General features: G+C 44.2%; 1 protein-coding gene and 1 long non-coding RNA gene across 2 annotated transcripts in view; one reads left to right on the plus strand and one right to left on the minus strand.

The window, feature by feature from the left end:
* Positions 1-876: 876 nt before the first annotated feature.
* PPP1R16B (protein phosphatase 1 regulatory subunit 16B) overlaps positions 877-27,419 on the plus strand; it is a 73,529-nt gene continuing 46,986 nt past the window's right edge. Inside the window, exons 1-3 of the mRNA XM_088480622.1 lie at positions 877-1,094; positions 3,346-3,663; positions 25,344-25,414. Of these exons, the coding sequence (XP_088336748.1) occupies positions 3,408-3,663; positions 25,344-25,414 (327 nt within the window). The 5' untranslated portion in view covers positions 877-1,094; positions 3,346-3,407. The remainder of the gene's footprint in view (positions 1,095-3,345; positions 3,664-25,343; positions 25,415-27,419) is intronic.
* The window catches only part of LOC148514906 (uncharacterized), a 54,900-nt gene continuing 49,859 nt past the window's right edge, over positions 22,379-27,419 (minus strand). The window contains exon 3 of the long non-coding RNA XR_015879435.1: positions 22,379-22,526. This is a non-coding gene — a long non-coding RNA (uncharacterized LOC148514906). The remainder of the gene's footprint in view (positions 22,527-27,419) is intronic.

Here is a 27,419-nt window from a genome sequence, read left to right on the forward strand (position 1 = left end):
TAAATAAATATATATATATATATATATATATATATATATATATATATATATAAATATATATATTGCACAGTCACTAAACCATAAGCTTCAGCAAAAAAGTGTATGGCCGTCACAATTAATTTGCAGCATGTCCACGCCGCTGGCAATTTGAACTGGGTGGCAGTCTGGAATGGCCCGGAGGTGGCCGAAGTCGACCGACATGATAAGTGGCCAATATCAAGTGCCAATATTCATGCACTTTTTTGCTGAAGCTTTTTTTATGGTGTAGTGACTGTGCAATATATATATTTTCTACTAGTGATAATGGGATTATAAAGTAAAGCATAGTTTGTTTCTGGATAATTTGGAGAGTGCTATCGTGATTTTTTGTAGATAGACAGATATAAAGGTGCAATAAAAATATATATTTAATGCAGTGTTGCCGTATTATATTGTGTGTATCGTTATTATACACAGAGTAGTGTGTACATATGTCATATAAACACAGAATAGTGTATCTATCTGTATTAGTGTGTATCTGTTTTATATACACCGAATAGTGTGTCAATCTGCATTATGTAGTAGTGTATACAGAATATATCTGTATTATCTACCTACAGTAGTGTTTGCATTTGTATTATACACAAACCAGTGTGTATACCTATGTTAGATACACAGAGCAGTGAGTATTTTAAGAATACATATGTATTATAAGCAGAGCAGTGTGTTTATCTGTATTGTACGCAGAGTACCGTACTGAACAAGCTTGTGTGTGGTGTATGTACAGTATGTGGGTTTAGCAGCAGCACTTGGTTGTGCTGTAGGCGGAGTTGTATAATGAGACTGTCTCAGTCTGCTCTCTCCCCCTCCTCGCTTGGTTGTCAGGCTGCAGCAGACGCCTCTTCTCTTTACTCTGCAGAGCTAGTAGCACTGTGTGCTGATCCCAGCGGTGTGACTGCATACTCCCTCAATGCTGTCAGTTGGATCACAATTTCTATTTCTACTCGATCCTAAGAGCTGCCTGGTGGTCCCAGAGATTTGAGAATGCTTCCTGACCCTTGTCTAGTGGCATCTGGGAGCTGTGTGCTGGTCTCAGCGCAGTGATTCTTATAGAGGTATATTACAGAGTCTTTCTGGTAGAATATGTAAAGATGTTTCATTTTTTTCTTGTGTGTATTTGTGTGCATCAGATGTCTATACATGACATGTAAACAGAGCTTACATTTATTTAGAATGTGAAAGAATATATTAATAATACAATGTATTTATAAAGCAGTGCTGGCAATGGACAGTATATATATATATATACATATATATATATATATATATATATATATATATATTATGACTGCACTATATGTAGCAGGTGCCTTGTCCATAATGGACACATTACACACGTTCAGCCTTCTGCATTTTGTGTGAAATGAACACTGAACACGTGTACAGGATATCATCCATGGTGACTTGTCAATTATATTGCATGAAAATATATATATATATATATATATATATATAATATATATATATATATATATATATATATCATGCGCATATTTCTCCATGAGTATATAGTGAAGTGGTCTTGTCAATAGCTGACCCAGCAGTTACCCGTACATAGCCAGTCAACTATGGGGCAGTGATGGCTCTTGAGTATGTTTTATGGAGAATAAGGGATTGGATTGGGTGATATTTTTATTATTGTAATTTATGTCAATTTACGCATTTTATGTCCTGCATATGTTTTCAGTTAATTCATTTCCAGGAAGGAACATAATGGTGTCTAGCAGGTACAGGAATTACACATCAAGCTCAATATATGCGTTTGGTTGGGTTGGGTATGAAATACCGGCACTTGGGATGCCACCTGTCAATACATCGACAGCAGCATCCTGATGCTGACAATCCCGACAGGGGAACAGTAAGTACTGTAACCCTGCCCTGTTCACCCCCTAACCCTCCTTTATTGTACCCTAACACTAACCCTCCCTACCCCGCACCCTAACCCTCCCGGTTAGTGCCTAAACCTAACCCTCCCCCCTTAGTGTCTAACCATAACGCTCCCCCCTCAGTGCCTAACCCTAACCTCCCCCCAGTGGTGCCCAACCCCCCTAGTCCGCAGCCTAACCCTAACCTCCCCCCCGCAGCCTACCCCTAACCTCCCCCCTCCCGCAGCATAACCATAACTCCCCCCCATGGTGCCTAAACCTAACACACACACCCTCGTCCCCCCCCCCCCACGGCTAACAGCTAATCCGCCCCACTATACTTACAGACGGGATGCTGGCTGTCGGGATTCCAGAGTCGGCATCTCCACTTGTGTCGGGATTCCGGCATCTCTACTCGTGTCGGGATTCCGGCGCCGGTCTTCTGGCCGCAGTTCGGGATTCCAGTGCCGGGATTTCGGCAGCTGGCGTCCTGACTGTAGGTTTATTCGTTTATTAACTACATCCCGCTTGGATCATACATTTTTATTTAGAGAAGATATCATGTCCTGAACTATAAAGTTGTCAGCCTGTCTTTTTATGAGAAAGGCCCTATGTCACCTTTCTAATTGCTATTGTCAGTGGATAAATTGCTCTCGCTATGATAGTTTTCCTGCTGTTTTCTGTCTCCCATTTGGCATGAGCAATTCATTTTGTTCCTAAGGCTTCCCCCTTACAGGTGTAAGTTTATACTGGGACTCTGGAAGCAACATTTGTAGGAGACATAAAATATATATAATTTTCTTCCTGCCAAAGTTGTTAGTTTCTTTATTGTGTATTTCTCTAACAAGTATGAAATCGATGATAATTTTCACATTGTGTAGGGGGTTTATACACTAACCTGCCAGACTGTTATCTGTGATCTTCTATATTATACTTGTAAATATAACTTCTATATTTTCCCCAATGCCTTGTAATTGTTCATTGTGCTGAGCAGTGTGTCATTTACTAGCGCAGGAAGTCACATCATTGACCAGTCTGCATCTGTCTTTCCTGCTCTGGTTTCATTTGTCGCCTGTCTCATTTACCATACAGGATGCGCTACACAGCTGTATGATCAGAGATTAAACACACTGCTGTCAATTAGGTCCCTAGGTTACACTGCTATATGTCAGGACTGTTAGGAACTTTAGATTAATTTGGCCTTTTAACTCTTGGGTATATTTACTAAAGTGAGAGTTTTTAAAAATGGAGATGTTGCCCATAGCAACCAATCAGATTCTACTTAACATTTAACTAGCACCTTCTAGAAGATAACAGTTAGAATCTGATTGGTTGCTATGGGCAACATCTCCACTTCTAAAAACTCTATACCCCAGTTCATTTTCACAGACCAAACAGTGGTTCTTCAGTTTCCAATTGCAATATGTATTTTATTCTACAGGTATGTCAAGGCATCCACCCCTTACTGTAAGAGAGGAGATAATGCTGTTCTGACAGTGAGATATGGCCACAAAACCAATGGACTTACTGGCAGAACTTCAGCTATTGGAGAAAGCATCTACCTTAGAGAGATTACGTGCTGCAAAGAAAAGGAGAGAGCAACAACTGAAGAGGTGGGCACAAAGTGAGAGGGAAGATGAGAATAGGAGGCGGCGACAGCAGAAAGCCAGAAGGAAGACACCCACCAGGAGCAAGAGAGTGTCTTTCCCTTCCCGGGTCACCCTCCATGAGGCCTGCCTGAGAAATGACCCAGAAGAAGGTAAACATGATTGTGCAGGGATAGTAAGTACATGGATAAATATAGATAGATGGGTAAAATACGCCACAGTAATATGGGAGATGAGGCTTGTGTCAAGTAGCAATACAGAAACCCACGTGTCAGGTATGGAGGTGGTATAGGTGGTGGGATACATTACATTAATGATGATGCAGCTATAGGGCACAATTCTATGACTTGGAGCTTGCAGAGATTAGTGCTAGAACTAATAATGTTTAGTTAATGAAGGAGTTGATGAATCACCTTACCATTATTGTGACTCATAGTTGAGGTGTGTAGGGATCTCTAAGGTGTGTAATAATTAGGAATCATTCATGTATGGACCAATTAATACTATGGTCGGGAATCGGGATGCATGACGCATCACACTAGCAATGTGATGTATTCCCCCAGTCATTGCATGCATGCCGGTGTTGGTAACGCTGGTATGCATGAAGATCCCCGCAAAGGACCACTCTGTCGGTAAGAGTGGCCCTTTGCCATGGAGGGACTTCCGGGTCTATGACCCAGAAGCCCCTCCGGCATCCTTCTGCGCATGTGCAGAAGGACGCACATGCCTCGGGGGTGCTGGGAGGAATCCGATTGGATCCCTCTATCAGCACTCTGCGGAAAGAAGCCCATAGGCTTCTATGGGTAACGCCGTCAGGAAGATGGCATTACCCACCGCAAGTAAGTCCCGGAGTGCATAGCACTGCGGGGCTTAGCGCATATGAGAAATGTGGTCAAACCCACATTTTCGGGGTTTGACCGCATTTCTCCCCTTCCTGCATCTCGCCCTATTAAGGATATCATGTATTGTGGATGGATGATAGAGTTATGTTTTTAATCATAGTTCTTAGTCATGGGATTGAGAAGTAAAGGTCAGCACTGTGTGTGGAATGGTAGAGGTGTGTATTATTAGTACAGTAACTCTGAGGTGAAGCAGAATCAGTACTGTGAGCGATAGGACTGACTTATGTAGGGATCAAAGGCTAATATATCTAAATCAGTTTTACAGAAGATTACAAATTTAGCAAATGCCAGTGAGTAAAGCAGTTAAACCATTTTGCTAAGTATTAGTATTGATTTATTTATTAACAGATATTTATATAGCATGCACATATTCCGCAGCGCTTTACAGAGAATATTTTCAGTCATTCACATCAGTCCCTGCCCCAGTGGAGCTTACAGTCTATGGGCCCGATTCAGACCAGCCCGCTAGGAAGCGTTGTAACGCAGCCAGACGATTTTTGCATTCTGCGCATGCGTATGCATCGCAGTGCGCGTGCACGAACCATTCCGAGCAATCGGGAAGCGTTCTCTCGCCGTGCATAGACAAGCCGGCTGAATGAGTGACAGGAGAAGCCGTTTGTGGGTGGTGACAGTGGCTGGCCATTAAAAACGGGGGAGTGGAGGTGCGAATGCCGGCGTGCCTGAGCGTCTCAACGCCATTTCAGAAGCGTGCATAATTAAGAGGCAACGTCATAGTACACGTCACTTGGTTTAATATTATACTGAAGTGCTTGCAGAGCTTGCGGTAGGGTACGGTCAGCCACAAGTGCTGCGTATGGGTCCGATGGTTGCATACACTTCCTGGAGATGACGTGCGCAAGTGGGCGTCTTAAGACAGGCTGGTGGGCGTCTGCATACACAAAGCGATCGCACGCCAAGACATAGTGGGCGTACTAATGCCTTGCCGTGCGTTCGCTTGCCTTGCTGAATTTGCATACGCATCGAACGAGCGACCGCATCTAGCAAGTGGGTCTGAATCGGGCCCTATGTTCCCTGTCACATGGACACACACTAGGGTTCTTTTTTTGTCTGGAGCTAATTATCCTACCAGTGTGTGTTTGGAGTGTGGGAGGAAACTAGAGCATCCATAGGAAACTTATGGAAGCATTGGGAGAACATACAAACTCAGCACATATCTACCACGACCTAAGTGCTGTTAGACAGTAGTGCTAAATACTACGCCAACCATGCTGCTGATGCACTAATACAGCATACTCTATAGGGTTTTTTTTAAGCAATATACAGGCATAAATGTTACAATCCAGTCTTTAAAAATATAAATATGATCTTTTTAATCAAAACAAAATCTAAAGGATTGCTTCCTACAATTTTAACATGACAGAAAAAAAATCAAAACTACATTGGGTGGAGGTGTTGCGCATAGCGCAAAGTACCGATGTTTGGTACTTTGCGCATATGTGCCGGACCCGTACTCAGGGCCTGATTCAGAGACAGATGCTAATGCGATCGCAACTGAGTTATCATATGCAACGCAGCTGCGATAATATGCAAATGTCAGCAAAGGTCACCTGAGCATAAAGACGCACACTGCTGCCTTCTTACCTGCGTGCGACTACGCATACCTATGTAAACAACAGTAACATCGACGCACATCGGCGGCCATTTTACACTTGCGGCATGTCTGACCTGCAGCAGCCTTGGGTGCTCTTCTGACATGCAGAGCTGCGTATGCAATCGCAGTGGCTAATTTATGCATGTCCATGTAACGGCGTTGAAACGGACAGGCATGTCTGCGTTTTTGTGACCACTCCCCATTACCACCCCCAAACGCTGGCAGTCTGTCACTCACTTAGTGATGGATTCCTCTGTGCGTACGTGATCGCAATGTGATCGCAGCACATGCGCAGTGTGGTGCATACGCTTGCGTAATAGCAAACAAGCAATGCTCGATCTGCATGAAAATTGCATTATCATCCATCTATGAATCAGGTCCTCAGTACAGCATCAGACTGTCAGTGATTAACAATCTGATGCTGTTTGGGGGCGGTTATGGCCTCTGTTTCTCAAAACGGATGCATGTTGCTGCTGTTGTGTGGGAGGGACGAGACCAGAATCTCAGTCGGAGGATGGAGATTTCCTGGCCTCTTTTCTGTATCTGTGGCGGCCAGCATGCGCAACCCCACAAGTCACGCATCCCGCCGATGGTGTCGTAGATGAGCCGATGATGTATCCTAGAATGCAACTCGGATCACTAATGCAAGCAGGAGGCCGATGATGTCGCAGATGAGCCGATTATGCATCCATGTACGCAGTCCGGATCACTAATGCAAGCAGGGGGCATGACACCATTAGTAAATGAATACCTACCTCAGGGTGTAAAATGAGTAAAATGCCAGCAGAGGCGATGAATGGCGCCAAAGCCATATAAGTAGCATGGCCGCGAGGCCAGCTCCTTGGCTGCAGCACCGGAAAGAGGAGAGCGAACAGGCATGGCAGCCCTTACATTTGGGCAAGCAGAGAGCTGTAGGATAGGGCCATCGCTGGGAGGGAAGGAGGAGGGAGGATAGGGAGAAAGGAAGCTGCAGGGGAAAGAGAACGCATGCGGGGGGGAAAGACGCACGCAAGGTATAGCCATAAACATAGGCCCGCGACGCACACACCCCCTAAAGCAAAGGGGTTAGGCCACTATTGGTGTCATGTCATGGGCGAGTAGACAGGTATGTATGGTCATGATGGGTAGGGTGCTTACGGGTAAGGTGAATACGCCCTTGCGCTCTGCTTTCCCGTGATTGCTGTGGTGGTTTGTTTGGTTTTTAATAAAGCTGTGACCATTGTTTTTCCTCAAGAGACCAGTGTGTGAATCTTTATTTAGCTGGCAAGCAGCCGCATAGGGTCGGCTTACTTAAGAGAATGTCTAGAAGTGTCTAGGTAAATCAGGTAAAACACATTAGAGAGGGGCAAGTTATGTTGTCTCATTTCATTTTGAAGGTAGATGAGAAAAATGTTAGATTAACTAAAGCTTCTAAAAATGAAAAGTGGTGGTGTTGCCCATAGCAACCAAACAGATACTAGGGGTATATTTACTAAAGTGAGAGTTTTTAGAAGTGGAGATGTTGCCCATAGCAACCAATCAGATTCTAGCTGTTATCTTCTAGAACACAGGTTCTCAAACTCGGTCCTCAGGACCCCAAACAGTGCATGTTTTCCATGTCTCCACACTAAATCAAGAGAAATAATTAGCTCCACCTGTGGACCTTTTAAAATGTGTCAGTGAGTAATGATTACACCTGTGCACCTGCTGGGTGACCTGCAAAACGTGAACTGTGTGGGGGTCCTGAGGACCAAGTTTGAGAACTACTGTTCTAGAAGGTGCTAGTTAAATATTAAGTAGAATCTGATTGGTTGCTATGGCCAACATCTCACTTCTAAAAACTCTCATTTTAGTAAATTTACCCCTAGCTGTTATTTGTCTATTGCATCCTAGAAAATGATAGACTGAATCTGATTGGTTGGTATGGACAACACCTCCACTTTTCATGTTTAGTAGCTTTAGAAAATCTAAACATAAGTATTTTTAGCACAAATAAAAAGCTAGAGAAACAGGTTGAATAATGTCTTCCAGGTGGTAGGAAATTGCATTTATAGTCAACAGTTATGCTTGGCTATACTTTTGTCAGATAAGTGTCAGAAGTGGAGAGTAATAAAGTGCCAACCAATCAGCTCCTAACTGTCATTTTTCAAATACAGCTTGTAAACTGTAATTTTTAGTGGGAATCCATGCAGAGCACAATCTCCTCTGTACCAACACCACCAAGGGAAACAAATAATCATTACTCTTCGATAAAGCCTCAATATAGACAAAACTAGTTAGAGAACTACAGTACTCTCATCTGTCATTACCATTGTACTATCTCCGTACTGTACACTGGATCCAGAGAATAACCTATCACCTTTTGTTTGGATTTCTGCCGCAGCTGCAGGAGTAGTTTGTGTGCTCACATCAGGACTATGTATTTCACTTAGTGGTGTTGGTACAGAGCATACAAGCTTTGAGATTGTGGTCTGCATGGATTCCCACTAAAGAATTATCTTCATACATGCTGGACAATGTACTGGTAATTGGGACATGTGCAAGTACACCATCTTGGAGCATATTTAACCATAAAACAGCTGTAAGACTTTGATTGGTCCATTACTTGAGGCAGGTATACAGACAGCTTTTATAGTGTATACAGACAGATTCCATTTACTGATCCTACTAATTTAAATAGTGCTTTATAGAACACCTTATTTTAGGTATTGATTATTTATGTGTGAATTCTGGGCCTGAATCAGATATGTACAAAATGCCGATATTTACGCAGTTCAGCCGACTGCACATGCGCCACGGTCGTACTGCACACGTGCCTTAATGAACCCCCATGCAGTGAGGAATTCTTTGCAAAGTGATTGACATTCAGGGCCATTTTGGGGTCAGTTACGGGGAGTAGCGACAAAAATGCAGGAAAGTTGCAATCTCTTTTGGTTTACGTTTCAGCCTACAACTATGATCCCGTACACAGATAAAGTGGTTCCTGCGTCTCAGTTTAGGCGCCAATTCTGCGCGACCATAGGGCTACTCAGATGCAGTGGTGTAACTACTATATGGGTATATGGAGCCCAGGGCAAATTTAAAAATGGAGCCCTCAGTAGGTGCCCCTTATACAGTACTCCCAGTATGCAATGTTCCCAGTAGTGATCCCTCTTATGCAGGCCCTCAGTAGTGCCCCTTATACAGTACCCCCAGTAGTGGTCCCCCTTATGCAGCTCCGTATAAGTTCCCCTTATTTAAAAATGGAGCCCCCAGTAGGTGCCCCTTATACAGTACTCTCAGTATGCAATGTCCCCAGTAGTGATCCCTCTTATGCAGGCCCTCAGTAGTGCCCCTTATACAGTACCCCCAGTAGTGGTCCCCCTTATGCAGCTACCTATAAGTTCCCCTTATACAGTGCCCCCAGTAGTGGTCCCCCATATGCAGGCCCCCAGTAGTGTCCCTTATACAGTGCCCCCAGTAGTGGTCCCCCTTATACAGGCCCCCAGTAGTGCCCCTTATCAAGTGCCCCCAGTAGTGGTCTCCCTTATGCAGTGCCCCATGTAGTGGTCCCCCCTATGCAGTGCCCCCAGTAGTGGTCCCCCTTATGCAGGCCCCCAGAAGTGGTCCCCCTATGCAGTGCCTCCAGTAGTGCCCCTTATACAGTGCCCCCAGTAGTGCCCCTTATACAGTGCCCCCAGTAGTGCCTCTTATATAGTGCCCCCAGTAGTGCCAGTGCCCCCATTAGTGCCTCTTATACAGTGTCCCCAGTTGTGGTCCCCCTTATGCAGGCCCCCAGTAGTGCCCCTTATACAGTGCCCCCAGTAGTGGTCTCCCTTATGCAGGACGCCAGTAGTGATCCCCCTTATGCAGTGCCCCATGTAGTGGTCCTCGCTATGCAGTGCCCCCAGTAGTGGCCCCCCCTTATGCAGGCCCCCAGTAGTGGTCTCCCTTATGCAGGCCCCCAGTAGTGTTCCCCCTTAGTCAGTGCCCCTTGTAGTGGTCCCCCTTATACAGTGCCCCCAGTAGTGGTCCCCCTTATGCAGCCCCTAGTAGTGAACCCCTTATGCAGGCCCCCAGTAGTGATCCCCCCTATCCAGTGCCCCTTATACAGTGCCCCAAGTAGTGGTCCCCCTTATGTAGGCCTCCAGTAGTGATCCCCTCTATCCAGTGCCCCTTATGCAGTGCCCTCTGTAGTGGTCCTCCCTATTCAGTGCCCCCAGTAGTCCCCCCATGCTGTGCCCCCAGTAGTGCCCCCCCCGAAGCAGTGCCCCATTAGTAGCCCCCTCCCCAGTAGTGCCCCCAGCAGTGGTCCCCCCCAATGCAGTAGTCCCCAGTAGAGGTCCCCCCCATGCAGTGCCCCAGTAGTAGCTCCCTCCCCAGTAGTGCCCCCTCCCCAGTAATGGTCCCCCCCTGATGCAGTGCCCCCAGTAGTAGTCCCCCCAGTAGCAGTTCCCAGTAGAGGGTCCTCCCCAATGCTGTGCCCGCAGTAGTAGTCTCCCTCCCCATTAGTAGCAGTCCCCAGTAGAGGTCCCCCCCCCCGATGCAGTGCCCCAATAGACAAACACACAAATAAATAAAAAATACCACTGAATCCCCACTCCGGCTCCTGCTCCTGCCGCCGTCCGCACCACCGGGCTGGCGTTCTCGGCATTATGGGAGAGACGTCATTACGTTTCTTCCAATACCCAGTGCAGGAGCCGGAAGACGGAGCTCATGAATGAGCTACAGCCTGGCTCTTTCAGTGGATACAGCAGCAGCCAATAAGAGTCTGTATGACTCTCATTGGCCGCTGATTAACACACACATCGCCGCCGCGCTGGTGGCGATGTGTGTGTAAATAAACCAGCCTTAGCCCGCCTCCCACCCTCCGTCTGGCGCTATTGGGTAAGCACTCAGGGGGAGGGAAGGGGCTCGGCTGTGCAGCACAGGACCAGTGCTGGGCGCAGGGAAGCCTAGCGCTGGTCCTGAGTAAATGTGTAATGCTGACCGCACTCACTGCAGTCGGCACTACACGGGCTAACTAGGACGGGTCGGTACTGTGGCCGGCGGCGCGCCCCCATGCCCCCGGTCCCACTGTGCCCAAGGGATGAGCCCCAGCATCCCTGCCCTAGTTACGCCACTGCTCAGACGGCTGATTATTGAATGATCTGTGATGGTGGCTGTGCACAGTTGCTTGGACTTGCGATGGCCCCAGTAGGCGCCTCAGTACATATCCCAGCGTCTGTGATCATGGGGATAATTTTTCTAAATGATGAGTTTGAGGTGTGTAGAAAGTACTACTGTAATTATGAATTAGGCATCAGTGCTGTAAGTAGAAAAAGCGGGACTTCACTTCCATTTACAATCGTTAATCAATGGCTGCAGCATCTTTGAACTCACACGGCATTGCCAAATCATTCAACAGGAGATACAAAGAAGAAAGAGGTGAGCAGCATACCTACCTTAATCCCCAGCCCGTATATCCTAGGTGGGCAATGGGAGGGTTAACAGACTCCATCCTCACCTCCCCCTTCATCAGCAAGAGATACATTGATTCTAGTTTGTGCTCATATTATCCCAGACGTTAATGTTATTATGTGCAGCAGCTATTGGATACAATTATAAACTTTGTTACTACGGATCCATATTAAAAAGAACTGTTACACAGTGAGCCAATACGGACACAAACATATCCTCTAGAAGGATTCATTATACCCACTTTTTTTTTTCATATGAATGGACAGACAAGCTATATTGCTATGAGACCGGAGCACACAGCTGGTGCTCCGCTTTAAGTCTATTCTATATCCACATGGTTCTTAGCTTTATACTCAGAATATGACAGTATTTGCAATTATAACTATTTAATATTTTATTGCATTTATTACATGTGTCTTTAATACATTTTTAGATGATTAAGCATAGCGTGTCTCTTGGGTCCGGTTAGACAACCACGCGCTATCCCTCTTTTTCTACATTGTACTTCATTCCTCATTGGAATTAGGGTATTGGAGGACCCATAGGACAGCTGCTGGTCATGATCTAATTGCAGAGAGGTAGGCGCCCTACTTTTCTCTTCCATCAGTACTGTAAATAACAGAGTTGAAGTTTGCTTTGTTAATTGGAATTAACATCTGTTATATAATGGGCTTAAAATCTGTCTTTACAGTTGCGCGCTACAGATGAAATGAGGCCCCGCCTTCCCTCAGAGCTTTTAGGGGGCGTTTCAAATGTTTTAGCCACGGCTATTTCTTTTGGGTGCCCAATGGAGCAATTCAATTCTTGTTCCGTTTTGAGCGTGAATAGCTATGGCTGCACACATTTCTACTCGCTGCCTCCCAAGGTGGCGAGCAGAAATGTGCGATAAGTCGGCTGTTTGGGCATCCAAACGATAGTTAGCTGTAGAGATTTGCGGTTCGGTTCTCCAGAGATCCGAATCCACCCGAATTTCGTGAATCTGGGTAAATCCGAGTCACGGTTCTAATCTCCTGAGGAGATCCGGGTAAATTCGGGTCGCAGTTTTGACCTTTTTGCGGTTCAGAATTCGGATTTTAGATCCGAATTTCGGGTTTTGGATTGCATAAATTATATGATTTTAGCTGTTTTTAAAACTTTTTATCTATTTTTTATTTTAAAAAATCCAGATCCAAAACCAAAACCAAAACACTTGAGGGTGGTTTGCAAAACCAAATCCAGATCCAAAACCTTGAAGGAGATACAGATCCAAAACCAAAACACGGGGGTCGGCGCACATCCCTAGTTAGCTGCTAAACCCCATGCTTTTGGGCGCGCACACTCGGCACTAGTGCCCGAATAGAGCAACATTATGTTTGGGCACCCAAAACCATTTGAATCGCCACTTTAATGTTGCTAGACAGACATAGAGCCTGTCCCATGTCTACCTAACCATTCCTCCTCCCACAAAAACACACTTTAGCTAAGCATATCAGGCCCACTCTACCTAACTCCTTTCTCATCTCCTTTTGTGTATGGCCACTGCACCAAAATGCCCCCACCCACAAACCACTCTACCCTATTTCCTTAACTCCTTTCCATACAGACATCCAGGGTTTGCGCTGATTATTGGGTCCCCTCTGCTGCCGGGCTAACACCCCTGCACACCTTCTGTCACATTCTCCATAAGTTAACACATTTCAAATTCTGTCATACCCAGGACTCAAACCCATCACCTCAGACTTTGCAGTCACACATGAAGCTACCTGCTCCTGCATAGGAAGCCTGTGAATTCTAACTATATAGCTGCATATACACAACGATTTAGTAAATGAGCGATTTTAGTAAATGATTTTCATTCATTTTTTCAAGAGAAAAATGAACGAATATAGTTTACTGAAATCATTCATTTACTAAATGTAATGAGCGATTTTTTTGAACTACAAACTTTTTTGCATAATCCCTTACTGGAAATCGTTGAGTTGGTCAGTCTGACTGAACTACAAACTACAAACATGAACGATAATAATTTATCGTTTTAACTCAGTAAGTGAACGATTTTTTCAACGATTGCATGATAAAAGATATTGTTATCGATAATCGTTCAAAAAAATCGTTGTGCGTTTATGCACCTTTAGAAGCTACTTGTAATTGTCAGTATACACCTTTGCAGCTGAGCAGATCTATGTGGTATCTGGCAGCAGGGCATTGGTTTTGTGGATGCACACTACATACATCTGCCTACTTGCAAATGTATTAAACTAACAATTACTAGTAGCTTCATATAGTTTGAATTCACAGATTTCCTATGCATGAGCAAATAGCTCCATGTGTAAGGTGTCAGACTGCAATGTGAGAGGTTTGATTGATATGTATGACATTATTGAGAAATGTCATTATAGGTGTTCTAAAAGAGTCTACTTAAAGGAAATAGAAGAGACGAGAGAAGGAAACAAGCAGAGAAACCTACCACGTCACGGTGAGCCTCAGTTGAGTCCCTAACATTGACCATGTAGAAATGAGTCATGTCAGTACTTATGTCATGTCAACATGGTTGGCATGTTGACAGTGTCTTTTTAATGTGAGTGTATCCTTAACCATAAGCCTAAATCTAACCCTAAGCATAATGCAAATGACCACATTAATATGTTGACATTGTCATTGTCGACGCCCTGACTGCTAGACAAACTATGATAGGGTAAATTGTAAATTGCTCTGTAAAAATAAAGCAGTCCAGCATTTGTGGGATACATGCAAAAGCAGCCAGTATTAACCCTGCATACGAAGAAAATAAATGTATTTGCACCCCTTGCATTGCAGCATGGTTTGTCTTGGTGCACAGTTACTTTCTTTTTATCACTTTACTCCCAACTCAGAATCTTATCTTTTGTCAGTATATGAGGCCATTTCAACGGGGGTGTGGGGTATTTTGTCAACATTCATCATGACAACATGACAATGTCAACATGCTTGGCATGTCAACATTCATCATGTCAACCAAGATTAGAGTGCCTTCAAAATGTCCCTGGTGGTCCAGTGCTGACTTGTCCAGCGACTCCAGAGGTGTCTTTTCCGGGTCCAGTGGTCAGCTGGACTTGCAGTTCTTACTGCATGGCTTCTGGCAGTATGACTAATCCTACCCCTCCTCCTGTAGCATAACCCTCCCCCTAGTACCTAACCCTCCCATCCCGCGGGATCAGTATGATTCAAATCCCGACGACGGAGTACCGCCTGAGTACCAGCAGTGAAGATCCTGATAAGGTAAGTAAATGTACTATTTCTAACCCTCTCTCTCCACCTAACCCTCCGTTAGGGGTGCCTAATCCTAAACACCCCCCTAGTGCCTAACCCTAACCTCCCCCTAGTGCCTAACCCTAACCCCCCCCCCTGTAAGTGCCTAAACCTAACCCCCTCTCCCCGCCGCCTAAACCTAACCCTACCGGGGGGGTGCCTAAACCTAACCTCCCCCCAGGGGTGCCTAACCCTAACTCCCCCTTCCCATGCCTAGCCCTAATCCTCTCGGGGGGGTGCCTATCCCTAAGTCCCCCCTGGAGCCCCTAACCTAACCCTCCCCTGTCCGCGCCCGCCACCCGGCTTACCTTCGTTCGGTATGCCGGCTGTTGGGCTTCCGGCGTAGGGATAATAATAGGCGTCGGGATTTAGACGCCTTTCATTAGACCCCTGCCGGGATTTGACAGTCGGGAAGCCGGCGATCAGCATTTCGACCGTCGGCTTCCTAACTACATCCCCCTCCTGCAGCCTATCCCTAACCCTATGCTGCCAGTCTGCTGCCTAACCCTCCGCTGCCTGTCCGTGCAGAATTATTAACATTGCAATTATGTTGACATTCTGTACATGCCTACGTGTTCAGTGTTGACACTTCAACAATGTCAATGTCATAACTGACATTGTTATGACGACATGACTACATCCCTATTTCAACATTCAGTCAGGGTCGCCAAGAGCCAAGGCGGGCCCCGGTAATAGGGGGCGTGGCCTAATCTCGGGAGAACTTACATCCAACAACACATTCTCAGTGTATTCATTTGCAATCAGATTGCTAATATACAGTAGATGGGCCATATACAGTGTGAGGTAATTGAGGATTGGAAATCCCCCATGTTGTGTGTCCCTGTAATCACTTCTGTGTTTACATGTGTGATATTTTTAGACTGCATCATAGAAATGTATTAAATGTTCAGGTTTTGCAGAATTAGATTAATAACCTCTCACCTTTCTGCCCTATGTTCCCTGACTCTTCTTGCTAACTATATTAAGAAACAAATATGAACATTGTTCCCAAGGTAACTGTGCAGAAAAAGAGAGTTATCTGTAACAACCAATCAGAATAGAATTTTTCTAGCACAGTTTAGAAAATGAAAACAAATGTTTGATTGGTTGATATTGGCAACACCACGTTAAGTTCATGGCCCCTATACATACCTCATTTATTGAGGTGAATATTAAAATAAAGATGAAATGGGCTAGTTTATATCCACGGGCATAGCATGGGTGGAGCAACCAGAGCTTGTGGGCAGCTACACACGCACCAATGTATTTTACTGCTCAGCTCAGCTATGAGTCTGTCCGACAGCTAAACAAATATAGCAGCGGCACTGAGTGCTCTCATCACTGTACTGAGAGCCACCTTCCTCCATGCTGTTTCACACGTGCAGTTGATGTAAAATATATTATTTAGTTATAATTGAAGTCCAATGTTTCAGTCTGTGTTGTCTAAGATTATTTCTTAGATTTTTATTGTTTGTTTTTTTGTTTGTTTTTAAGATTAGTGACACATAAATGTATTAATTTACAAATTGTGAATATTTTATTTCCACTGATACTTATAAGTTCATTCATAATTAGTTGAAATGCGTGCCTTAGATGATTAAATTTATCTATCTTGACTAGTATATACTGACTAAAGGTGGGTACACACCTGACAGATATATCTGCGGATTGAGTGATCTGCAGATATATCTGCAGATGATGGTCTCTCATACACACTGAACGGCCATCATCTGCTTATGCCTTTGGGTCCCGGTGGCCGGTACCCGGCAGCCTGTGGGCGGGTCGGGTGCGTGTCCCGCCCCCTTCCTCGCGGCTGCCGCTGTGTGTGTCTGCAGACCGCCCTTACACACCTGCCGATGAACAGATATGTCTACAGGCATATCTGTCCATCGGCTGTGCAGCACAGCCAATGCGATATGTTGGTGAACGCCGAAGTTCACCGACATATCGCGGGTACACACTGCTCGACAGGCAGCAGATACATTGGCCGATCAATTGATCGGCCAATGTATCTGTCAGTATGTACCCAGCTTTAGGGGTTATAGATCAGCCCTTATTAGATACAGCAGTTTTATTCCTCCATATACTCTTAGGGGTAAATTTACTAAAGTGAAAGTTTTTAGAAGTGAGTTTTAAAAGAGATGTTGCCCATAGCAAATCAGATTCTACTTAACATTTAAGTAGCACCTTATAGAAGATAAAAGCTAGAATCTGATTGGTTGCTATGGGCAACATCTCTTCTAAAACTCACTTCTAAAAACTCTCACTGTTGTAAATTTACCCCTTATAATCTAAAGTAGTTGTATTATTTTCCTTTAAGTCCTTTAAAGCTGGTTACACAATAGGTCGACTTGACGGTCGACTGTCTGTCACGCTGACCGAGCGGCCGATTCTGGTAAGTACTTACCACTCGACATGTCATCCTGACGTCACAGCTGGGCAGGCATTTGAATTGCCCACCCAGCTGTGACATCAGTCCCGGCAGCAAGTGTACGGATGGTCGGCAGACCACCTCTACACACAGCCAGATGCACCAATATATCTGCAGATAGAGGGCCTCATTCAGAGGCGGTCGGAGGATGCAAGCGGTTGCTCAGAAACTGGGCGGCCGCTTGCATCCTGACCGCCTGCCCCTGTTGCGGTCGTTAGGCTGTGGGTTAACACCCACAGCTCTAACGACCGCTACGGTGATGGCCATCGGGGCTTACAACGAGACCCTAGGGTAGGGTCTCCCTTGTCGTAAGCCCCGGAGAGCTTCTGGCTCTGTCTTGGAACGCCTCCATTTGGGCTGCCACCCCCCCGGCCCGCCTTCCAAACGGGACGAGCTGTCAATCAACATCGACAGCTCGCCCCCTTTGGATCGAGACCCGCTACGACCGGCGCTGTCGGTCGTAGCGGGTCTCACGCATGCGCACGACGGCGCCGGCGCCGTCGTGCGCATGCTCTGTGGGGGGCCATCGACCCGGTACGAGCGCATCGGCGCTAATGACCGGGTCTGAATGACCCCAGAGTGCCTTGCAAAAATATTCACCCCCCTTGGCTTTTTACCTTTTTTGTTACATTACAACCTGTAATTTATTTATTTTTTTAATCTGAATTTTATGTGATGGATCTGCACAAAATAGTCTAATTTGGTGAAGTGAAATGAGAAAAATATATATAAAAAAGAATCTTTATAAAAAAAATTCTGAAAATTGGCATGTGCATATGTAATCACCCCCTTTGCTATGAAGCCCCTCAAAAGTTCTGGTGCAACCAATTACCTTCAGAAGTCACATAATTGGTGAAATGGAGTCCACCAGTGTGAAATCTAAGTGTCACATGATCTGTCAGTATAAACACACCTTTTCTGAAAGGCACCAGAGGCTGCAACACCACTAAGCAAGAGGCATCACACCATGAAGACCAAGGAGCTCTCCAAACAAGTCAGGGACAAAGTTGTTGAGAAGTATAGTTCTGGGTTGGGTTATAAAAAAATATCCAAATCTTTGCTGATCCCCCGGAGCACCATCAAATCCATCCTCATCTAATGGAAAGAACATGTTACCACAACAAACCTGCCAAGAGAGGGCCGCCCACCAAAACTCACAGACCGAGCAAGGAGGGCATTAATCAGAGAGGCAGCACAGAGACCAAAGGTAACCCTGAAGGAGCTGCAGAGTTCCACAGCAGAGACTGTTATATCTGTGCAAGTGACCACAATAAGCTGTACACTCCATAGAGCTAGGCTTTATGGAAGAGTGGCCAGAAAAAAGCCATTACTTAGTGATAAAAATAAGAAGACACAATTTGAGTTCGCCAAAAGGCATGTGGGCGACTCCCCAAATGTATGGAGGAAGGTGCTCTGGTCAGATGAGACTAAAATTAAATTTTTCGGCCACCAAGGAAAACGCTGTTTGGAGAAAACCCAACACATCCCATCACCCCAAGAACACCATCCCCACAGTGAAACATGGTGGTGGCAGCATCATGCTGTGGGGATGTTTTTCAGCAGCAGGGACTGGGAAACTGATTGGAGTCAACATGTCAAGGGAACATGTCGAGTCAACGAGTCAAGGGAAAGATGGATGGTGCTAAATACAGGGATATTCTTGAGCAAAACCTGTTTCAGTCTGCCTGTGATTTGAGACTGGGACGGAGGTTCACCTTCCATCAGGACAATGACCCGAAGCATACTGCTAAAGCAACACTCGAGTGGTTTAAGAGGAAACATTTAAATGTGTTGGAATGGCCTAGTCAAAGCCCAGATCTCAATCCAATTGAGAATCTGTGGTCAGACGTGAAGATTGCTGTTCACAAGCGGAAACCATCCAACATGAAGGAGCTGGAGCAGTTTTGCCTTGAGGAATAGGCAAAAATCCCAAGATGTGGCAAGCTCATAGAGACTTATTCAAAGTGGCTTGCAGCTGTAATTGCCGCTAAAAAGGTGGCTCGACAAAGTACTGACTTTAGGGGGTGAATAGTTATGCACGCTGAAGTTTTCTGTTATGTTGTCCTAAATGTTGTTTGGTTCACAATATAAAAAAAACACAACTTCACAGTTGTAGGCATGTTCTGTGAATGAAATGATGCACACCTTCAAACAATCCATTTTAGTTCCAGGTTGTGAGGCAACAAAACATGAAAAAATGCAAAGGGGGGTGAATACTTTTGCAAGGCACTGTATATCGGCTGTGCAGCACAGCTGATGCTATATGTCTGTGAATGACGTCGTTCACAGACATATCTGGGTACACAGCTGCCAATTTGCTCGCAATATATCGTCCGTTCCATTGAACGTCCGATATATCGCCAAGTGTGTACCCAGCATTAGAGTTGGCTCTACATCTGTATTTTTTTTGTAAAGCACAAACTTCTATACTATTCATGCACATCAAAAATACATTTGGCTGGAGTGGAAAGTGGGGAAAGTGGAGGCCAAGTACAGTGAGAGCATGTTCACATGATTGCCACACTGCCAGACATGGACACATCTTAACACATTACATTTATTAATAATATTCTCACACATATACATGATGCTTTGTTACATTATTATATTGTGTAGTAGAGTAGTTTGAAAATAGTATTTACTACTAACACTGTCAGGTCACATCTTAATGCTATCAAGCAGGGGCAAAACTATGGGAGACAATGGAGGCACCTGCCGCTGGGCTCCAGCTCTGAAGGAGCACCTCCTCCATTGTCCACAACATATTCACCCCACTTAGGGCTGTAACTATGTACTCGGAGTGTACCATCACCTGAGAAGCCGCCATACACTAGTGGAGAGCTCCATGTCAGACCATCAGCTGCTGCCTTTGTCTATCTATAGCCTGTCTGCATGTAAATTGCTACATTACAGTGTCAGCGTCTGTGATGGGGAGGGCACCAAATTATAACTTGCCTCCGGGCATCTGAGATGAACTTACGCCACTGCTATCAAGTATACAATATTTTACACCTAACACATGTCTGGTGGAAAAGGCTGATGTTTTACAGCTGGACGCATCTTGAGATGTCACAAAAACAATGTTAAGTATGTCATAAAAATGAAAATGATGTTAAATTATAATCGCCTAGTTAGGTATTTAATAAGTGCAAAGGCGAAACTACTATATTATTGCAGCCACAAAAACATCTGATTTTCTTCATCTGTCTGTAGTGCCCGATTCCACTTAACATCTTGAAAGTTATTATTTATTATTTTTTTTTTTTAAACTCTTTATCTTTTAAAGGAAAACAATAGAAATCTGCATAAAAAAATACAGATTACAGATCACAAATCTTTCCGCAGTTATATATCACAAATGTTTCCGCAGTTTTTATTAACTTTTGTGAAATAGTGTATACAAACATGAAAACCAAAGACATAGGGTGGGGGTAGAGGAGGGAGGAAAAGAGGGGTGAAAATACAGGTGCATATCAAACAATACACATCACAAAAATTCAAAAGAGTAGTGATGAAGTAAGTCTTACTAGGCACCAAGGCACATAAATCGGTGTGGAGGACCCGAGGTCGGCAAGGCCGACAGTCAGATTAAGACCTGTGTACACCCAAAGAAAGCACCAAACCAGAGGAGGGAGGTGAGCCATGGCTCTCTATCAAGAGCCAGCAGCCCCAAACAAGTTCAAATTTGAGAGGGCCATCATGTAGGTAGTAGGTAATCTTTTCCATGCTGGCTATATACCAAATGTGATTCATAAGAGAAAAAGGATTGTTTGTTGTTCCATGGTCATTCTAGGAGTTGCACAGGGAGAATAATAGAATAATCCTGAGCTATAAATCATAGAATGGATATAGCCAAATAAAAAAGGTTGATAACCTAAAATTTCTGATAATTACTAGGCTCCTTAGGCATATGCGTCATAACCTCTGTTAACCCTGGTTGTCTGCGTGTGTGTTAGTCCACTGAACATTGTGAGATCTTGATAGCTTAATTGCTGAATTAATAAGCTTTTGATGAATTGTAAAAAAGTCATGATGCGGCTTTCAAGGCCTGTGTAATACAAAGGTGAGTGGGATGGGTCACTCTCATATGTAACACGTCACTTTCCACAGCATGGCAAGGAAAGGGTAAAGGAAGCACAAGGACACCTGACTATTTTTGAACCAATAAACCTTGATGAGGCTTGTTATGCAGAGTTGTTAGGAACCGGAGCAGGCGAGTTTGAGAGAGCTTAGTACTAGATTCTTGTGTTAGAGAAATAGAGAGCTCAGACGCTCTCCCTCTACAAACAGTGTGAGGATTTCATGATTCTGGAACTCACATTTCATTGGTTAGAAGTCCTGAGGGTTAATGATCTTGTAAACAGATGCTAGGTTATTGTCCCAGGGTGATCCTATTAGCCTCTCCCAAAAAATCAACTGTGGAGAGGAAGTATGAAGTAATTAGGTTATCTACTAGTTTATTATCTACAAATGAGGAACAAACATAACATTGTAAAAATACTGCATTAGGGAAGACACTGTGAAAATCCCATGGTCATAAATACTGGTAGGGCTGGTACAACCTATATGCTAATGTAAAGTGTGCATGGAAAGCCATCGGAAAAATAAACAATAATCAGCGTTGGCACTTGAGTATTAATTATTGTTATTATTATTATGTTCACTGTAAATAAAAAAAAATGTACGTAAATTACTAATTGCAATACAGTAAAGTACAGTTATATAGAGATCTGATCTTTTACTTGGAATCCTGTATACAGAAACTGAAAAACAGGCAAAAGTAGATAATGTCATACGTGTGCTTATGTGCCTCCTCCTACGATCACTAGAAGGAGCACAGCTAAATAATTTAATGAGGAGGGTGATGCCAAAATCACTGTGGGAATACAGGTATATGCGTGACTACAGTATTTGGAAATATCCCTTGAAAATAATTATTTGCCTACATTGGTCGGAGTGCTGGGGGCTGAAAATGTACATACTGTACTGCAAATATTAAAATGTCACCTCTCTCCCCTTTTGAGCTTACAATAGGGCCTTCGCTTACGCTGAGACGGTAAATGGTGCAGGCAGTGATGCTGTTCCTCTCTGTACCCTGTAACCTCTGTACCCAATGCAGGGTTTATAGTTCTGCCCTGGAACAACACACTTCATTCATTCGTACTTTGCAGTTTTACTCAATAAATTATTCTTGTTCCAGTTGCATTTATGTCTGAAAATATCCATACTGTCTTTATTACACACCATTATTGTACATAATGTTTTTATAAAATTATTGAACTCCTAAAAATGATCCCTATTTTAATTTAGGTGCAAATGATGTCCCATTGAAATTATAGGCCAAAGAATGATCTCCTCTACCTCCAGGAATGTGTGAGGACCAGCCTGCAGGGAAAAAACAAGACATAACAAGTTATAACCTACAGTAGCTGAAAAGTGTTTAGCAATTGTTGAGAACCGTTACCTCATTCTGTAGTGTGCTGGATTGGAAGGTTACAACCTCCTTAGATTGCTAGATGTGATGTAGTGATTGCAAATTGGTGAAATTTAATTTTCTTTGTCAGAAGGGTTAAAATAAATGAAATGCAGACGGGAAGTGTCTTTAAGTACAGGACTACTAAACCCCAAAATTTAAATGTACCATAAAAGTCTACAGTCCGAATATTCCACTGCTAGTAATAAAGCATAATAGAGCATTACCGCTTATTGCATTACAGACAACTGTAGCCACCATTTAGCTGCCAGTCTACAGGTTTTGTGAGCTTTCTCCACTCCAAAGTGTCAGGTACAGAAGACCAGATGTTCAGTGTAGAGAATGACATGGTGACAGGACCTGAATGAAGGGCTACATGGATGAAGGTACAGCAAAATTGGAAATCTACTCTGAAAAAAACAGCTTTACTATTATATCCATGATTGAGAAGAATGACCTGACTGCATTAGATTCAAGGTCTGCCAACATGTGTGCTGCATATCAGCATCTTCAAGTTTGTAGTCATTGCCATATTGGTTCATGTCAGTGAGACAAGCACAGCTGCCATATTGGTCTTGCACTTGCTCTTTGCATTGAAATAGTAGTAAAACAAGTGCCGAAATAACTATTCATGACTGCTCCAAAACGCATCACACACAGGCCCGCTGAGAGCTGCGGCGGGCCCGGGTAATAGGGGGCATGGCCTAATCACGGGAGGCGTGGCCAGATTTGCAGCGCCGCTGGGGAGGGCGGCGCTCTGGGCCCCCTCAGTCCTGCTCAAAGGCAGGGGGGGCGCGATCAGTGTGATCGCCCCCCCCCGCAGGCATAGGAGACTGCTCTGGCTGCTGCTCAGCAGCCACAAGCAATCGCCACTGCAGCTCAGCACATGCTGTGTGCTGGGCTGCTGTGAGGGAGGGGGAGCGGCGCCGGACCCGGGCCCCCGCCGGGCCCCTCAGGAAGCCCGGGCCCCGGTAATCTGTACCCGACCCCCCCCTCTCGGCGCACCCATCTTGTTCTCTAGAGTCGCCATCATAGTCAAACACAGGGGGTGGGGATACTTCCAGGAGACATGGGCATTGCTGATATTTTTGACAACTTGCACTTTTCACTATTTTTATGCATTATGTTCTTTCAAGAAAACACATGGCCCATTAAGGTGGGAATTCTCCAGGTGCCACTACCATATGCTTTGCAACGTGGTCATGCTTGGTTACCAGGGACGTGCAGTCAGGGGAGTCAGGGGAGGCTGAGCCTCCCCTGTCTTACTCCTTCCCCCTTATCATACTCCCTTTCATGCTCCAGAGTTTTGATATAAAAAGTGTGTTTTTATACATGTGTGCCTCCCCAGCCAATGACCTCACCGCACGTCACTGTTGGTTACAGGTTAGGAAAAACTATAATATGTAGAAAAAGGACATTATAACATCTGTACAAATATTATATAGTTATAATAATATATAATTTAATAATCAATACAATAAGAACAATGAGCATACATGAGACATCTTATAGCCCAGAGGCTGGGAAACCCTGGGTGACCTCTCAGAAAACGACTACTGCTCTACAAGAAGCTGCTGTCTCGACAATCAATCATAACCTTTAATTGAATGGGGTATTAAATAAAGCAGGATTCGATCAATGTGTAACTGGTGACCTAGAATTTAATTGATATTTCTGCAATTGCAATTATACAAGTACAACATAGGATCTCTGAAGTGCAATGAGAGTGTGGTTGATTTATAAAAAAAAAAAAAAGGTAAATATACAATGGGATTTATGACGGACTATGGTATTACTCCAGTAAATGCAGTCGTATATATAGAGCTGGAAATAGTATATTTTATGAAAAACTCTCATTCAAGAGACCATTTATGAAGTGAAAATCCATCTATGGCGCCACCATAGACCTCGATCTGTATAAGTACACCTAGATTTCCACTTCAGGTGCGTGGGTTTGCAAAACATTGGTGCACTTTGTTTTGCAGAGCAGGATTATTGAAATAAGAAATACTGAGTAGAAAATGTGTGTTATTAGGGACATTACATGATGTGAATGTGCTGGGGGTTGCATGGCCTTTTTCATCCCAGGATTTTGCAGTAGCTCAGAGCTTGCGTCTAAGCCCAGACTATTATTTCAATTCTTTTTGTGTCTTATATTTGGACCTCTCCTGGAGACGCACATTTCTAGACATATGGTGGTAATTGTAAATCATTATGTTTGAAGCTGTAAAGTTGGCACTGCTGAGTGGTAACATTTTAACTGTCGAACTGCCAACTACATATCAAACCAGGGGAAGCATACACAGAACTGGCGCAAAGCCAAGATATATTGCAGTGCACATAGGCTGTGCTTGTACATGACCGCCTCAGAGTCTATATGCACAATTACATATACAGTGTAGACATATAATGCTTGAACAGAAACAAACTCATGTTCTCTACCTTGTCTTAATCTCGCTACATGAGCCCGCTAAGACCTGGGACTCACTGGGTGTAAAATGTAATGGTCAGTCAAAGACGGTCTTGCCTCTGCAAATAGTTGCTGGTTTATTAATAACATCTGTATAAAATTACACAGTGCAATATCCCATAGCAACCAGTCACACACTGTCATTAATCTACCTTGGACTACACTGGTCAGTGCTGATTGCTATGGGTCACTCCTTTGTATAGATGCGGCTATGTTTTTGTGACATGCTCTAATGATTCCATTTCTATCTCTTCTGCAGTCCTCTCTTTACTTCAGAGTAATGTGGACCCCAACCTCAGTAATGAAGATGGCTTGACAGCTCTGCATCAGGTATGGTGACATATATGCTGCTCAACTGACACCTGTCAACCACTTCTCTTATTAATCCTTTGCTTAGAGGAGCATTAACCTGCATGGACAAAGTGTTCATTAAGGTACTTTATATGCTCCAGTACTTGGGTAGCTGAAGGGTAAACCAGTGGTTCCCAAACTGGGGGCCGGTGCACTCTGGAATGCCGCAGGGCACTTGCAGAAGTGCCATGAGGTGGTGGTGCAAGACCAAATCAAACTATTTGTAGTCCATGTGTAGGCAAAGCCAGTGCTGGTGGTTGCCAAATGCTAAACATAAAATATATGGACAAACAGAAGTGCAGCCCACCACCACATACCTGAACCTAAGGATGACATGTAATCACAATTTACTTCATTTAATAATTTATGCTGAATTTCTCATTAAGACACTTTTGATCTCGGGGTGCCATGATACAAAATACTTATTCTCTAGGGTGCCATGATTCAAGAAAGTTTGGGAACCACTGGGTTAATCAAATCCGATGCCAGCCTGTGCAATGGGAAAAAACTTCAGAGCGGGCACATTCCTAGCTCCCCACATAGATCTCAGCATCAAGGAAGGCATTGTGTGCCACCCACTGTTTGTCTGTCTGATCCTGTATCCTCCAGCTAATAATGTTGCACAGGGTGGGAAAACAGCTACTGAAGGACCTCAATAAAAACTTCATATTTGTGGAAGCACATTGGTTAATTTCATAGTTGACAGTTTTAGGCCTATATTTATTACAAACTAAATACCACTTACTGCTCTGCTTACCTGCTGTTTTCTCCATATAATCTTGTTAAACAGGTGTCAATCATTTTCTACAATGTTTTAGTGTACCAGAAAATGGCACACCCACCTGGATATAAGATTATTTCACCTAAATATCGTGTTTAAATCAGTGACTTTATTACATTTTTAATTGACATCTAATTCAAGCTGAATGTTAGGGCTCCAACTTATTTTCAGGTAAGGGCCCTCTTACACTAAGTGCCATGTTTTGCAAAAGCCGTCGTGATCCTGGTGAGATCGTCATTTAGATTTAAAGCTGCAATTAGTTTAAAACATATTTGCCTACCTTTTAATATCTCTTCCCGGGAGAAGCCCAGGTAAGAGAAGCAGGAGGGTGGCGATGGGGGCGGGGCCTGATGATTCCTGCCATTAAGCCCCGCCCTTCATGGTAAAATTGCCGTGATTGGCTAGAATTTACATAGGGGCAGGGCCAAATGACGTGATTCATGTAGAATCACGTCAATAAGCCCAGCCCCCTACACGGAGACCCGCAATTGCTGCGGGAATTCTCCTCATTCTGCCCACTTCACTAGGAAGTGGGTAGAATTTGGGAGAAATGCCTACCCTTCCGGGGGTGCGGGGGGTTACCCGAAAAATCGCTAGCCTCCCGCGGATGGTAGGCATGTATGGTTTAAAAGCAAAACCTGTTTTTCTGCGTTAAAGCTAGTGACTATCATGCTACAATTGCGCCGAGTCTTGCAAGTTACAGATTATTACATTTGGCCCTAAGTTGGTGATTATCAATCATTTACCAGCTGGGGACCCCCTGGCATCCTATTTGCATTATCTGAGCCCCTAACATGTGCTAAACAAAACATGTGCACTGAATATAATTACAATAGATAAAATATTTAGGCGCCACTATATAAAAAGCAATAAATATAAACAAGATTAAAAATAAAAAATGACACAGGAGTGGAATGGATTATACATATACTGTACATTGCTGACATATTAAAACTTAGGAAACATTTTAAAAGTGACAATAAAATTATAGCACACATATCTCTGTATTCTCCTGCCTGTTATCAAGGTCTAAAGCTGGGTACACACTTAACAATGTGTGTACACAGTGAAGAGATGCCCAACGGGTCAAAATATCTGGCGGCCGGTACACATTACATGATCCGGGGGCCGACCGCACGATATGTCGGGCACCGGCTCCATTCACCTGCCTGGCGTCGTTCATCACATTGACAGATTGACGAG

The sequence above is a fragment of the Taudactylus pleione genome, unplaced genomic scaffold (genome assembly GCF_031769625.1).
Source record: "Taudactylus pleione unplaced genomic scaffold, aTauple2 ptg000256l, whole genome shotgun sequence".
Classification (NCBI taxonomy): domain Eukaryota; kingdom Metazoa; phylum Chordata; class Amphibia; order Anura; family Myobatrachidae; genus Taudactylus; species Taudactylus pleione.